Below are 12027 nucleotides of genomic sequence, written 5' to 3' on the forward strand. Positions count from 1 at the left end.
CCGTCCACCAACCCCTGTGCTGCTACCGCTGAGGCTGCGGCAGCAGCAAAGGCAGACGCGTGCTGCTGCAGAAGCAGCAGCAGCAGCAACATCAGCAGCAAGGGAGGATGACGGAGTGGAGCAAGACTCTCCAACTGCAGCAGCAGCAGCAACCAATGCAGCAGCAACAGCAGCAGCAGCAGCAAGGGGCCTCAGAAGGGTGCATAGGGCTCCACCGCCGCCGCTGGCGAAGTGTCTCCCCACACCTGAACCTCCGTCTCCTTTGGCCTTCCCTCCTGCAGCAATTGCAGCAAGGAAGCGTCTTGCTGCTGCTGTCCTTGCTGCTGCTGCGGAGCTCAACAACAACAGCAGCAGCAGCAGCAACAGCAGCAGCAGCAGCAGCAGCAGCAGCAGCCATGCACCGGCGCCAAGCCCACGGAAACCGCCACCGTCGCCGTGCAGCAAAGTGCAGCCTGCTGATTGCAACAGCAGCAGCAGCAACAGCAGCAGCAGCAGCTGCAACAGCAGCAGCAGCAGCAGCGGTGCTGCAGGTGTTACGTTACCCATTCCGCACATCTCTGCTGCAACAACTGCAAAACAGCAGCAGCAGCAGCAAACGAAGCAACAGCACTCCCGCACTGGTGCGCAGCAGGCTGGCCGCCGGCTGCGGAGGCAAGAACGGCAGCAGCAGAAGCAGCAGCAGCAGCAGCGGCAGGTGCAGATGGCCGAGCAGGCGCAGCAGCAGCAGCTGCAGCGACTGGGTTTGGCAGGGAAGCAGGAGCTGCAGCAGCAGCAGCAGCAACAGCAGCAGCTGCTGCAGCAGCAGCCCACCGTGGTGGTGTCAGTGTGCAGACGCTACGTCCACATCCCGCTGCTGCGGCAGCAGCCGCTGCTAACGTTTGCAGACTCAAGAGAAGCAATGCATAACTGCTTAGGCTGCTCGCAGCCGCAGCAGCAGCAGCAGCAGCAGCAGCAGCAGCAAGGCAAGAGGCGTCTGGGGCTCTCAGCGGCGCTTCTGGGGGAGATCTGCTGCTTCCTGCCTATTCCAGATTTCTTCATCTTCAGACAGGTCAGTAACAGCAGCAGCAGCAGCAGCAGCAATAGCAACAGCTGCAGCAGCAGTGAGCAGCTGCAACTGCAGCAGTTAGAAGCAGCAGGATCAAAGCACACAGCAGCCAGCACAGGACGTATATGTCTAGCAGCAGCAGCAGCATCAGCATCAGCATCAGCAGCAGCAGCAGGAGGAGGTTTATTAAGGGTTGAAGTGGAGTCTGTTTCTCTGTTGTTGTTGGGGTGTATGCGCAGGTCTGCCGCGCGCACTGCAGCGCAGCAGTAGTCAGTCGCTACACCGCAAGTTTGAGGTTAAGAGAAGAAGACTTAGAAATACCTCGGCTGCCTCTCTATCTTCCGCTGCTGCAGCTAGCCAGACAAATAGACTGTTCTGCTGTTGCACTCCCGGGATCCGTATCCCCACTAGTAAGACACTGCTGCTGCTGCTGCTGTTGCTGGTGCTGCTGCTGCTGCTGCCGTTCTTGCTGTTGTTCCTGCTTTTGCCCGTGCTGTCTTTTCTGCTGCCTGTGCTGCTGCTGTTGCTGCTGCTGTTGCTGCTCGTGCTATAAAGCTCGGTGCTCGCTGCTGCTGCTGCTGGGAGTGGTTGCTGTGGGTTGCTGCTTCGGATATAAACTGCTGCTGCTGCTATTGCTGCTGCTATTTCTGCTGCTTCTGCTGCTTCTTCAGGCTATTCAGTTTGTTGCTGCTGTCAGTGAGGAGGCGCGGCGATTTGTATTTGCTGTTGGAGCATACTCCAATCTTGCGAAGTCTGTCTCCAGAGCATTCGGTAAAGCTGCTGCTGCTGCTGCTGCTGCTGCTGTTGCTGTTGCTGCTGCTGCTGCTGCTGCTACTGATCGATCTCCTTCTGCTGTTGCTGCTGCTGCTGCTACTGATCCATCTCCTGCACTTGGTGCTGCTGCTACCAAGCCTTCTAATGCTGTTGCTGTCGCTTTCATTGGTGCGGCTGCTGCTATTTCTTGTGTTGGTGCTGCTTCCTTTGCTGCTGTTGCTGATATTGCTGCTCTTGCTCCTGCTGCTCTTGCTGCTGCTGCTGCAGGGAGGAAGCCTGAAGTGTTGGTTTTAAGTGAAGACCAAGCGAGCTCTCCGTTCGCCTCTGCACACAACCCACGTGCTGAGCAGCAGCAGCAGCAGCAGCAACAGCAGCAGCAGCTGCTTGCTCTGAGGGGGCAGCAGCGGCTGCTCGAGCAGCAACAGCAGCAGCAGCGGCGGCCAGACCTCCAAGTGCAGCAGGGACAACAGCAGCAACTGCAGCCGCAACAGCAACAGCAGCAAACTCAGCTGCAACAGCAGCAACAGCAGCAGCAGCTTGTCTCCGATTCGTTGCAGCAACAGCCAGAGGGCTGGGAGCATCTTTCGGTGCGGCCGCAGCAGCAGATACGTTCAAGGCAGCAGCAGCTGCTGCAGCAGCAGCAGCTGTTGCTGCAACAGTTGCATCAACCTGAGCAGCAGCAGCAGCAGCAGCCGCAGCAGCTGCAGCAGCCGCAGCAGCAGCAACTCGAGTTGATTCAGAGGAGCGTTGCTTCCGCCCACCAGCGGACTCTGCAGCGGCTGCAGCAGCTGCTGCAGCTGCCGTCTATACGTAGCCAGCTGCAGCAGTTGCAGCAGCAGCAGCAGCAGCAAGGAGGAGGAGGTAGCCAGACGCTCCAAGATGCGTTGCTGCTGCAGCAGCAAATGGCAGTGCTGCAGCAGCAGCTGCAGCCCCGCGGGCTGTGGCTTCCCGAAGTGCTGCTACAGCAGCAGCAGGTCCGCAGCATCTTATCTCTGCCAAGGCCTCCTCTTGCTTCTCAGGCAAGCGCAGCAGCAGCAACAGCAGCAGCAACTGCAGCAGCAGCAGCAGCAGCACCCCCAACAGTTGTTGGAGCTTCCGGGTCTGCAGCAGCAAATTCTTTGCTGCCGCTACTCCGTCGATTTGCTGATGCTGCAGCGGCAAACAGTGAGTCTTCTGGTGTTGTTGTTGCTGCTGCTGCTGTTGCCGCTGCTGCTGTTGCTGCTGCTGCTGTTGCTGCTCCACGAGCACCCGTCTCTGCTGCTGCTGCGCATCTGGTCTGCTGCAGGAGCTCAGTCGTTGCTGCTGCTGGATGTTGCAGAAGCGCCTCAGCAGGTGCTGCAACCTGAACAGGAGCAGCAGCAGGTGCAGCAGCAGGTGCAGCAGCAGCAGGATCAGGATGAGCAGCAGCAACAGCAGCAACAGCAGCAACAGCAGGGCCTGGCAGCCCAGCAGCAGCAGCAGCAACTGCTGCAACTCAACGCCTCTACGTCGCCTACGGTGGCGTCGCCTTTGCCCGATCAGCCAGAGCAGCAGCAACAGCAACAGGAGCAACACCAGCAGCAACACGATCAGCAGCAGCAGCAGCCTCTCGAAGATGAGACGCAGCCTGCACCTCAAGCAGCAGCAGCTGCTGCTGCTGCTGCTTCTGCTGCTGAAGGTCGCCCGGTGTATCTCCGGCAGCAGTTTCTGCTCCGCGGAGAGCGGCGTGGGCGACTGCATTTAACAGCGGTGCAGCAGGAGCAGCAGCAGGAAGAGCTGCAGCAGCAACAGCAGCAGCGGCAGCAGCAGCAGCAGCAACAGCAGCAAAACAGCCCCCCAGGGACAGCAGAGGCGTCTCCATCTCCTCGCGGCTCTCTTACACCGCGAACCTCTTCGCAACCCTTTGCAGCAGCAACAGCAGCAGCAGCAGGTGCTGCTGCTGCTGCTGCTGAGGGGGGCGTTCCGCCGGGTGCTGCTACTGCAGCTGCTGCAGATGAAGGGCCTCTGTCAGCAGCAGCACCAACTGGAAGCCCTGCAGCAGCAGCAGCTGCTGCTGCTGTTGCTGCTGCTGCAGCAGCAGAACGACCTTGGGATGAACGCGTGCTGCAGGGGGTGTGGGGCGCAGCAACGGGCGGCGCAGCCCCCCCGGACGTAGCAGCAGCAGCAGCAGCTGCAGCAGCAGCAGCAGCAGCAGCAACAGGGCAGATGGCGCAGCTAGACGTATATGTTCATGGGCTTACACAAACCCCGCTGACCTATCGGATGCCTTTGGCAGTGCCTTTCAGGTAAACCCCCTCTAAACCCTAAACCCTAAACCCTAAACCCTAGCTGCTTCTAGGCGCTCCTTCACTGCAAACCGCAGCAGAACAGCAGCCTTAACTTTTGCGTTTGACTCTCCGCTGTCTAATACGCTGCTACTTGTTAGGCTTTACGGTTCTCTAGGAGGGTTTGGGGTTTGCTAGGGTTTAGGGTTTAGGGTTTAGGGTTTAGGGTTTGGTGCAGGAAGCTAATGCGCTACTACAAGGATCAGGCGGGGCTGCGAGATGATGTGGTGGAGTTTCTGTGGGTTAAGCGCAAAGTCGTCACACGGGTAAACCCTAAACCCTAAACCCTAAACCCTAGCAAACCCTAAACCCTAGCAAACTTTAAACCCTAAACCCTAGCAAACCCTAAACCGTAAACCCTAGCTAACTTGAAAGCCTAAACCCTAGTAAACCCTAAACCCTAGCAAACTTTAAACCCTAAACCCTAGCAAACCCTAAACCCTAGCAAACCCTGAACCCTTGCAAGCCCCGAACCCTACTAAACCCGAGACCCTTAGCCTGAGAAAACTTTGAACTCCAGCAAACCCTAAACCCTAAAACCCTAAACCCTAAATGCCTCGACCCAACGAAGCCCTAAGCCCTAAACAAACCTTAAATGCAGCCAAACCCTAAACCCTAACAAGCTTTAAACCCTAGCAAACCCTAAACCCTTTAAAACCCTTTTTAATTGGTATCAAGCGTAAACCCCACCACCGCGTAGCTTACTGAACCCTAAGCCTAGATCGCGTAAACCCTAAACCCTAATTCTCTCATTGAAACCCTAACGAAGGTAGAGAGGTGTTTTGTTTGCGCGAAAGACTTCGCTAGGGTTTAGGGTTTAGGGTTTATTATTAGGATTAGTTTAAGGTTCGGTAGAGTGTATGATGGTTTGATGGGCGTCTCTAATCGAAGGGCTTGTGAGGGTTAATGAGGATTGATTAGGGTTTAGGGTTTAGGGTTTAGGGTTTGTGCTGCTGCAGCTGCTGCCCGATCTAAGCCCCATCGATTACCGCATGCAGCGAGGGCAGCTGCAGCTATTTGCTGAGGCTCGTCCGTCTCTTCAATATGCACAGAAGGTGTGGATCTCTCTTTTTATCGAAGGTAATTTAAGGGTTTGCTGCTGCATTGAGGGTTTATTCTTCAGGGTTTAGCAGGGTTTAGTTCACGAGGGTTTTGCAGATACTGTCGGGGCCTCTTAGGGTTTATGAGGGTGTAGTATTAGGGTTTGTGAGGGTTTATTAGGGTTTGTCAGGGTTTATTAGGGTTTATTAGGGTTTAAGGCCTTGGGTGCTTGGTTTAGGGTTTAGGTGTTAGGTTCTAGGGTTTAGGGTTTAGGGTTTAGGGTTTAGGGTTTAGGGTTTGCTGCCTTCAGGCTCGGAGGAGGCTCCTTATCTTCCTCGTTTGCGTTTCAATGCCAGCATGATGACTCCCTTCTCGTAAACCCTAAACCCTAATATCTAGACCCTAAACCCTAATACCTACACCCTAATATCTAAACCCTAAACCGTTAAATATAAACCCTAAGCCTTAAACCCTCAGAGTTAGACAGGAACACTGCTTTCTCAGCTCTAGGCCCGGCTATTTGCTGCTGATGTCGCTACTGCTGCTATTGCTGCTGCTGCTGCTACTGTTGCTATTGCTGCTGCTGCTGCTGCTGCGGTGTATTAACAGGCGACTCTCTGAGAGCTACAGCAGAAACGTTGGGGTTGCCGAGGGAGATTTGCTGCTGTTTTACTCTGTACGTTACGTGGACCTGCTGCTGCTGCTGCTGCTTCTGTTTGTGTCGCCTGGTGCTGCTGCTGCTGCTGCTGCTGCTGCAGCAATAAGCACACCATTAAGTGGAAGAGGAGGCAGTTGAGCTTGCAGCACTAGACCAACGGAAGCATGGCTGCTGCTGTTGTTTCTGCCGCCGCAGCTGCTGTTGCTGCTGCTACTGCTTCTGCTGCTGCTGCTGCAGTGTTGTGGCTGTCGTTGCTGCTGTTGCTGCTGCAGCGGGAGCAATACACGGTTCAAATAAACCTCAGCAAATGCCCACTGGATTATGACGTTAGGGAAAATGATGTAGTCAAGGTCAGTTTGCTGCTGCTGCTGCTGCTGCTTCCCCTGCTGCTGCTGCTGCTGCTCCCCTTCCTGCTGCTGCTGTCGCTGTTCTTGCAGTTGTTGCTGCTCCTGCTGCTCCTTCGCACCACATCTCCTGTGTCGCATCCCAGCGCTGCTACGCGTGCTGCTGTTGTTGCTGTTGCTGTTGCTGCTCTTGTTGTTGCTGCTAATGTTGTTGCTGCTATTGCTGCTGCTATTGCTGCTGCTGCAGGCTGAATTGAGGCCTGGAGCTGCTGTGCCTGTAGCCCTGGCGGAGCAGTACGAACAATCGCAGCGTCAGCTGCTGCAGCGACAGAACCACGTGCACTAGCTGCAGCAGCAGCAGCAGCAAATATTGCTGCTGCTGCTGCTGCGGGTTGTGCAGCAGACAGCAGCAGAAGGGGCATTCGGTCTCCTGCTGCTGCAGCCAACTCTCTACCGTCGCGGCGCTGTTTGCTGCGTTATCCCCTGCTTCTGCTGCTGTTCCTACTGCTGTTGCTGGTGCTGCTGCTGCAGTGCTACGCTGCTCAGGTAGCAGCAAAGGGATTGATTGCAGTGCAGCAGCAGAAGCAGCAGCAGATGCTGCTGCTGCTTCTGTTGCTACAGCTGGTGCATGCATCGTAACGCGCAGCAAAGTGCAGACTGCTCCTGCAGCAGCTGCTGCTGCTGCAGCAGCAACGGGAGATGCAGCAGCTGCAGCAGCAACAGGAGCAGCAGCTGCTGCTGCTGCAGCTGCAGGAGAGCTCGGTGTTACGTTGGTAGTTTGGGCTTTTGTCAGTTTTTGTGGTTTCCCTCTGCGAAATCATCAAAACCCTAAACCCTAAACCCTCGTCTTGTTTTTCTCTAGGGTTTTGCTGTTTTAGTGCGTCCTAGGGTTTAAGGCTTAGAGTTTAGGGTCTAGGGTCTAGAGTTTAGGGTTTAGGGTTTACTGCTTAGGGTTTAGGGTTTAGGCTCTAAGGAATATTGATTTCCTTGCTAGGATTATGGTTTAGGGTTTACTACTGTGGGGGGTTTGCTGTTTAGGGTTTAGGGTTTATTTAGGGTTTAGGATTTGCTTAGGGTTTAGGGTTTATTTAGGGTTTAGGGTTTATTTAGGGTTTAGGGTGTATGCATGCAATTTGCTGCACCAGTTGGCTGCTGTAGCAGTGCAGCCTACGGCCCTTAAACCCTCACCCCAGCAGCAGCAACAGCAACAGCAGCAGCAACAACAGCAACAGCAGCAGCAACAACAACTAAGCAGAAACAACTGGAGTAGCAACAAAACCTGCAGCAGCAAGTGCAGCAACAGCGAAGCCAACAGTAGCAGCAGCAGCAACAACACCAGCAGCAATGACAGCAACTCAAACAATTATACGAATTAACAGAATAACTTTTAGCGTTTAGAGCTCATCATTATAAATATAGCCCGCCTGAAAGCCGCTTCTGCTGCTGCTGCTGCTGCTGGTGCTGCTGCAGCTACTGCTGCTGCGAAGCAGACAAGCTAAGACACCCCAGGCGTATAGAAAGAAATGAATTACTTTGAAAATAAAACGAAAGTACTGCTGACAGAGGTCGGCGGTTGCTGCAGCTGCTGCATGCGGCTGCAACATCATCATCAGCAGCAGCAGCAGCAGCAGCTGCTGCTGCTGCTGCTGCTGCTGATCCTGCTGCTGCTTGCAGCTGCGCATTCACTCGCTATTTGTGTTTGGCTGACGAAGACAAATTATTAGAAACTAACAAGTATCAGTGTCATCTATTTGCTGCAGCAACTAACTGCAGCAGCAAGCAACAGCGCCTGCTACCCAAGCCGCAGCAGCAGCAACAGCTGCAGCAGCTAGAACAGCAGCAGCAACCTAATTCGCTGCGGAAGCACTTCCGCACACTGCAGCAGCAGCATGCTGTCGTGTACACAGCAGATACTGCAACTAACCCCATGCGGAAGTGCTCCTTAGCAGCACCGCAGCAGCAGCAGCAGCAGCAGCAGCAGCGGTAGCGGCGGCAGCGGCGGCAGCGGCGGCAGCCGCAGCTGTTTCTAGGCGCCAAGGCGCCCTTCTGCTGCTGCTGCTGCTGCCATTGCTGCTGCAGCCCTAGCTGCTACTGCTGCAGTTCTAGCCGCTGCTGCTGCTGCTGCTGCTGCTGCTGCGAAGATGATTCCGTTGGGTGCAGCGAGCAGCCGCTCCCTCCCACAGCGTTACAGGTAAGGCCAGAAGCAACAGAAGCAGAAGCAGCAGCAGCAGTATATCTCAGCAGTAGCAGCAGCAGCAATATACCTCAGTGGTAGCAGCAGCAGCAGCAGCAGCCACATCAAAGCAGTTCTCGCTGCTCTTGCTGCTTGTGACGTGCTGCGTGGCAGGGGGAGGCTTCATAGACGTGTAGGCAGCAGAAACAGCAGCAACAGCAGCAGCAGCAGCAGGAACGACATCAGCAGCAGCAGCAGCCGCAGCAGCAGCAACGACAGCCTTCTCAGCAGCAGCAGCAGCCGGGCGTTGTTTCCACTCCCAAGCCGCAGCAGCAGCAAACGAACCAATTGTTTGCGCAGGACGCAGCAGCAACTGCATCAGCAGCAGCAGCAACAGCTGGAGCAGCAGCAAGCTAGCACGGACTCTGACTCAGCAGAGACATACTTGCCTTCGAGCCGTCGTCAGAAGCAGCAGCAGCAGCAAGAGAAGCAGCAGCTGCTTTCTGGCTGCAGCAAATCAACTTCTTTGGGTTTTCCGACGCAACAGCCTCAGCAACAGCGGCAGCAGCAGCAGCAGCAGCAGCAGCAGAATGCGTTTAGTGGTTTGCTGCGCTGCCTACCCGTGTCCCCACAAGGCCTTCCTGTCTTTCTTGTTTCTTACTTTGCTTATTCGTCGTTATACAGCACACGAAAGCCTTTAAGCGTTGTTAAAGGAGCTCTTAATGCTTCTGTAGGATTATCTATGCAGACTCTAGGGTGTATAGACACATCGTTCCTAGGCTGCTATGCTGTGGGGCAGCTGCTGCTCCCGCTGCTGCTTGCTGCAGTGCCGCAGCGCAGCTTTGCTGCCCTTACTGCTGCTTGCTTCATGCTTTCTGCTGCTGCTACAGCAGCTTTTGGATGCTGCAGCAACGGATACTTGCTGCTGCTCCTCTGGGGCTTCAATGGGTTCGCGCATGCACCGCTCTTCCCGCTGCTGCTGCAGTATGTCTATGCTGCTGTCAGTCCTGAAAGCAGAGGCGCAGCACTCGGGCTGTGGACCACCTCGCAGCAAACAGGTACTGCTGCTGCTGCTGCTGCTATTCCTGCTGCTGCTATTCCTGCTGCTGCCGCTGCTCCTTTGATGCTGCTGTTGCTGCCGCTGCTCCTATGCTGCTGCTGCTGTTGCTGCCGCTGCTCCTATGCTGTTGCTGCCGCTGCTGCTGCTCCTATTGTGCTGCTGTTGCTGCTGGTGCCGCTGTTACTGTTGCTGCCGCTGCTCCTTTTATGCTGCTGCTGCTGCTTCGTGCTTGCTGGTGGTGCTTTTGTGATGCTGCTCTTGTGCTGCGGTTGTGCTGCTGCTCATTTGCTGCTGCTGTTGCTGCTGCTGCTGCTGCTGCTTGTCCTTTCCGCTGCGCCTGCTGGGGTAACTTCATTCGTCTGCGTTTTGCTGCTTTGCGTTTGCTGCTGCTGCTGCTGCTGCTGCTGCAGGGGCCATGGCTTCCACTGCTGTTGCTGCATTGGTGGAGGCTGCACTGGGGTGGCGTCAGGTCTTCTTCTGTGCTGCAGCAACAGCAGCAGCAACTTCTGTGATGCTGCTGTATCTGCTGCCGTGGAGCAGCCAGAAGGCCCTGCAGCAGCAACAGCAGCAGCAGCAGCAGCAAGCGGAACAAGAGGGTCTCGAGGAAGCCGCTGCGGCAGCAGCAGCAGCAGAAGATAATTTGGACGTTCAGCAGCAGCAACAGCAGCAGCAGCAGCAGCAGGGAAGCATGGAGCAGGAGCAGGCGATTTGGGAATGGGGTCCGCAGCAGATGCTGCTGCAGCAGCAGCAACTCGCTCTGCTGCAGCAGCAGCTGCACTCTCCTGACTGTCTCGTTTGCTTCCAGCCTCAAGAAGCTGCTTGCATAGAGATGGGGGGTACGGGCGAGAGCAGCAGCATAGCAGCAACAGCAACACCGCCTGAGCAGGGGGCCCTTGCAGACACAGAGAGCAGCAGCAGCAGCAGCAGCAGCACTAGCCCCAGCAGCAGCAGCAACAGCCCAAGCAGCAGCAGCAGCATCAGCAGCAGCAGCAGCCCCCTCCACGGCTTCTACTACTCCACTGCTGCGGCATTCACCTCCGCAGTTACGCCTTGTACTGCTGCTGCTGCTGCTTCTGCTGCTGCTGCTGCGGCTCACGCTCCCGGGCAACGTGCAGCAGCAACAAACCGAAGCAGGAGCCAAGTGCTGCCTCCCCTGCAAGCAGCAACAGCGCCTGCAGCAGCAGCAGCAGAAGCAGCAGAAGCAGCAGCTCCTTGGGGGCGTCAACCCCCCCGTGGCCGTTCTGCTGCAGCAGCTGCAGCAAATCAGCTGCAGCAGCTGCTGCAGATGTTTTCGGTTGCCTCAAGCAGCAGCAGCAGCCGTCATTTGCGTGGAGGGACAGCATTACGTTGCACTCGCAGCGGCAGCAGCAGCAGCAGCAAGAACAGGAGCAGCAGGAGCAGCAGCAACTTGCGGCGTGGGAGCAGCAGCAAGCAGCGCGTTGCTGGGGGATTGCTGCAGCAGCACCAGGCCCGCGGCTTGATTTGTTTATCTGCTGCTGCTTACTTCTTCATTAAGCTTATCCGATATAGTTTGCTGCTGTGGCTGCCCTTCTTTCTCTCGCAGCAAGTGCATATGTCTGCTGCTGCTGCTGCTGCTGCTTCCATACCCTTCGATATAGGGGGGATGTTGGGCGCAGTTGCTGCGGGTTTTGCTGCAGATAAACTCTGCTCAGGTGCATTCTTGCTGCTGCTGCTGCTGCTGTTGCTGCTGCTGCTGTTGCTGCTGTAGCTGTTGCTGCTGTGCTGTCGAACAGAGTTATTTTCTTGCTGCTGCTGGTGCTATTATTGTTGCTTTCAATTGCTGCTGCTCTTGCTTTCTAGCAGCATCTGCTGCTGGACACTATTGTTCTTACTGGTGCTGCTGCTGCTTGTGCTGCTGCTTCTGCTGCTGCTGCAGGGAGGAGACTAACGTGTGCTGCAACAATGAGCCTTGCTACTGGATTTTGTTTGCTGCTGCTGGCACTGTCCTGTCAACAGCAGCAGCTGCTGCGCGAGCAGCACCAGGAGCAGCAGCAGCAGCAGCAAGCAACCCTGCAGCAGCTGCAGCAGCTGCAGCAGGAAGCCGTTATGCTGCTAGAGCAGCAACACAAACGGGCTAAGCTGCAGCTGCCGCTGCAGCTGCAGCAGACGCTGGATAGGGTGCAGCTTCTTGAACAGGAGCTGCAGAGGCAGCACCACCAAGTGCAGCAGCATCAGAAGGAACAGCAGCAGCAACAAGTGCAGCAGCAGCAGCTGCAGCAGCAGCAGCAGGACTCTCACGAAGTGCAGCAACAGCAGCAACAACAACAGCAGCAGCAGCAAGAGCCACCATCGCCTACGCCAACTGCGCAGCAGCAACAACAGGAACAACAGCAGCCGCAGCAACCCTTGCAGCAGCAACTGCAGCAGCAACAAGTGCAGCAGCAGCAAGTGCAACAGCAACAACCTCAGCAGCAGCCACAGCAGCAACTGCAGCAACCCCTGCAGCAGCCACAGCCGCAGCAACCCCTGCAGCAGCCACAGCCGCAGCAACCCATGCAGCAGCAGCAGCCGCAGCAACCCATGCAGCAGCAGCCGCAGCAACCCCTGCAGCAGCAGCAGCCGCAGCAACCTCTGCAGCAGCAGCAGCCGCAGCAACCTCTGCAGCAGC

At 56.2% G+C, this 12027-nt stretch overlaps 1 protein-coding gene across 1 annotated transcript in view; it reads left to right on the plus strand.

Annotated features, from left to right (window-relative positions):
* Positions 1-12027, plus strand: part of EAH_00040530 (hypothetical protein, conserved) — a gene marked incomplete at both ends in the record, with an annotated part of 18888 nt that extends 6861 nt beyond the window's left edge. Inside the window, 15 exons of the mRNA XM_013391859.1 lie at positions 1-1166; positions 1285-1340; positions 1717-2983; positions 3105-4083; positions 4301-4388; positions 5082-5202; positions 5474-5537; positions 5773-5839; positions 6413-6476; positions 6712-6953; positions 7311-7431; positions 7878-8148; positions 8513-8940; positions 9809-11071; positions 11296-12027. The exon at positions 1-1166 is cut by the window's left edge and continues 4095 nt beyond it. Coding sequence (XP_013247313.1) covers positions 1-1166; positions 1285-1340; positions 1717-2983; positions 3105-4083; positions 4301-4388; positions 5082-5202; positions 5474-5537; positions 5773-5839; positions 6413-6476; positions 6712-6953; positions 7311-7431; positions 7878-8148; positions 8513-8940; positions 9809-11071; positions 11296-12027 — 6929 coding nt within the window. The remainder of the gene's footprint in view (positions 1167-1284; positions 1341-1716; positions 2984-3104; positions 4084-4300; positions 4389-5081; positions 5203-5473; positions 5538-5772; positions 5840-6412; positions 6477-6711; positions 6954-7310; positions 7432-7877; positions 8149-8512; positions 8941-9808; positions 11072-11295) is intronic.

Source organism: Eimeria acervulina, genomic scaffold, assembly GCF_000499425.1.
Source record: "Eimeria acervulina Houghton genomic scaffold, Eah_scaff494, whole genome shotgun sequence".
Classification (NCBI taxonomy): domain Eukaryota; phylum Apicomplexa; class Conoidasida; order Eucoccidiorida; family Eimeriidae; genus Eimeria; species Eimeria acervulina.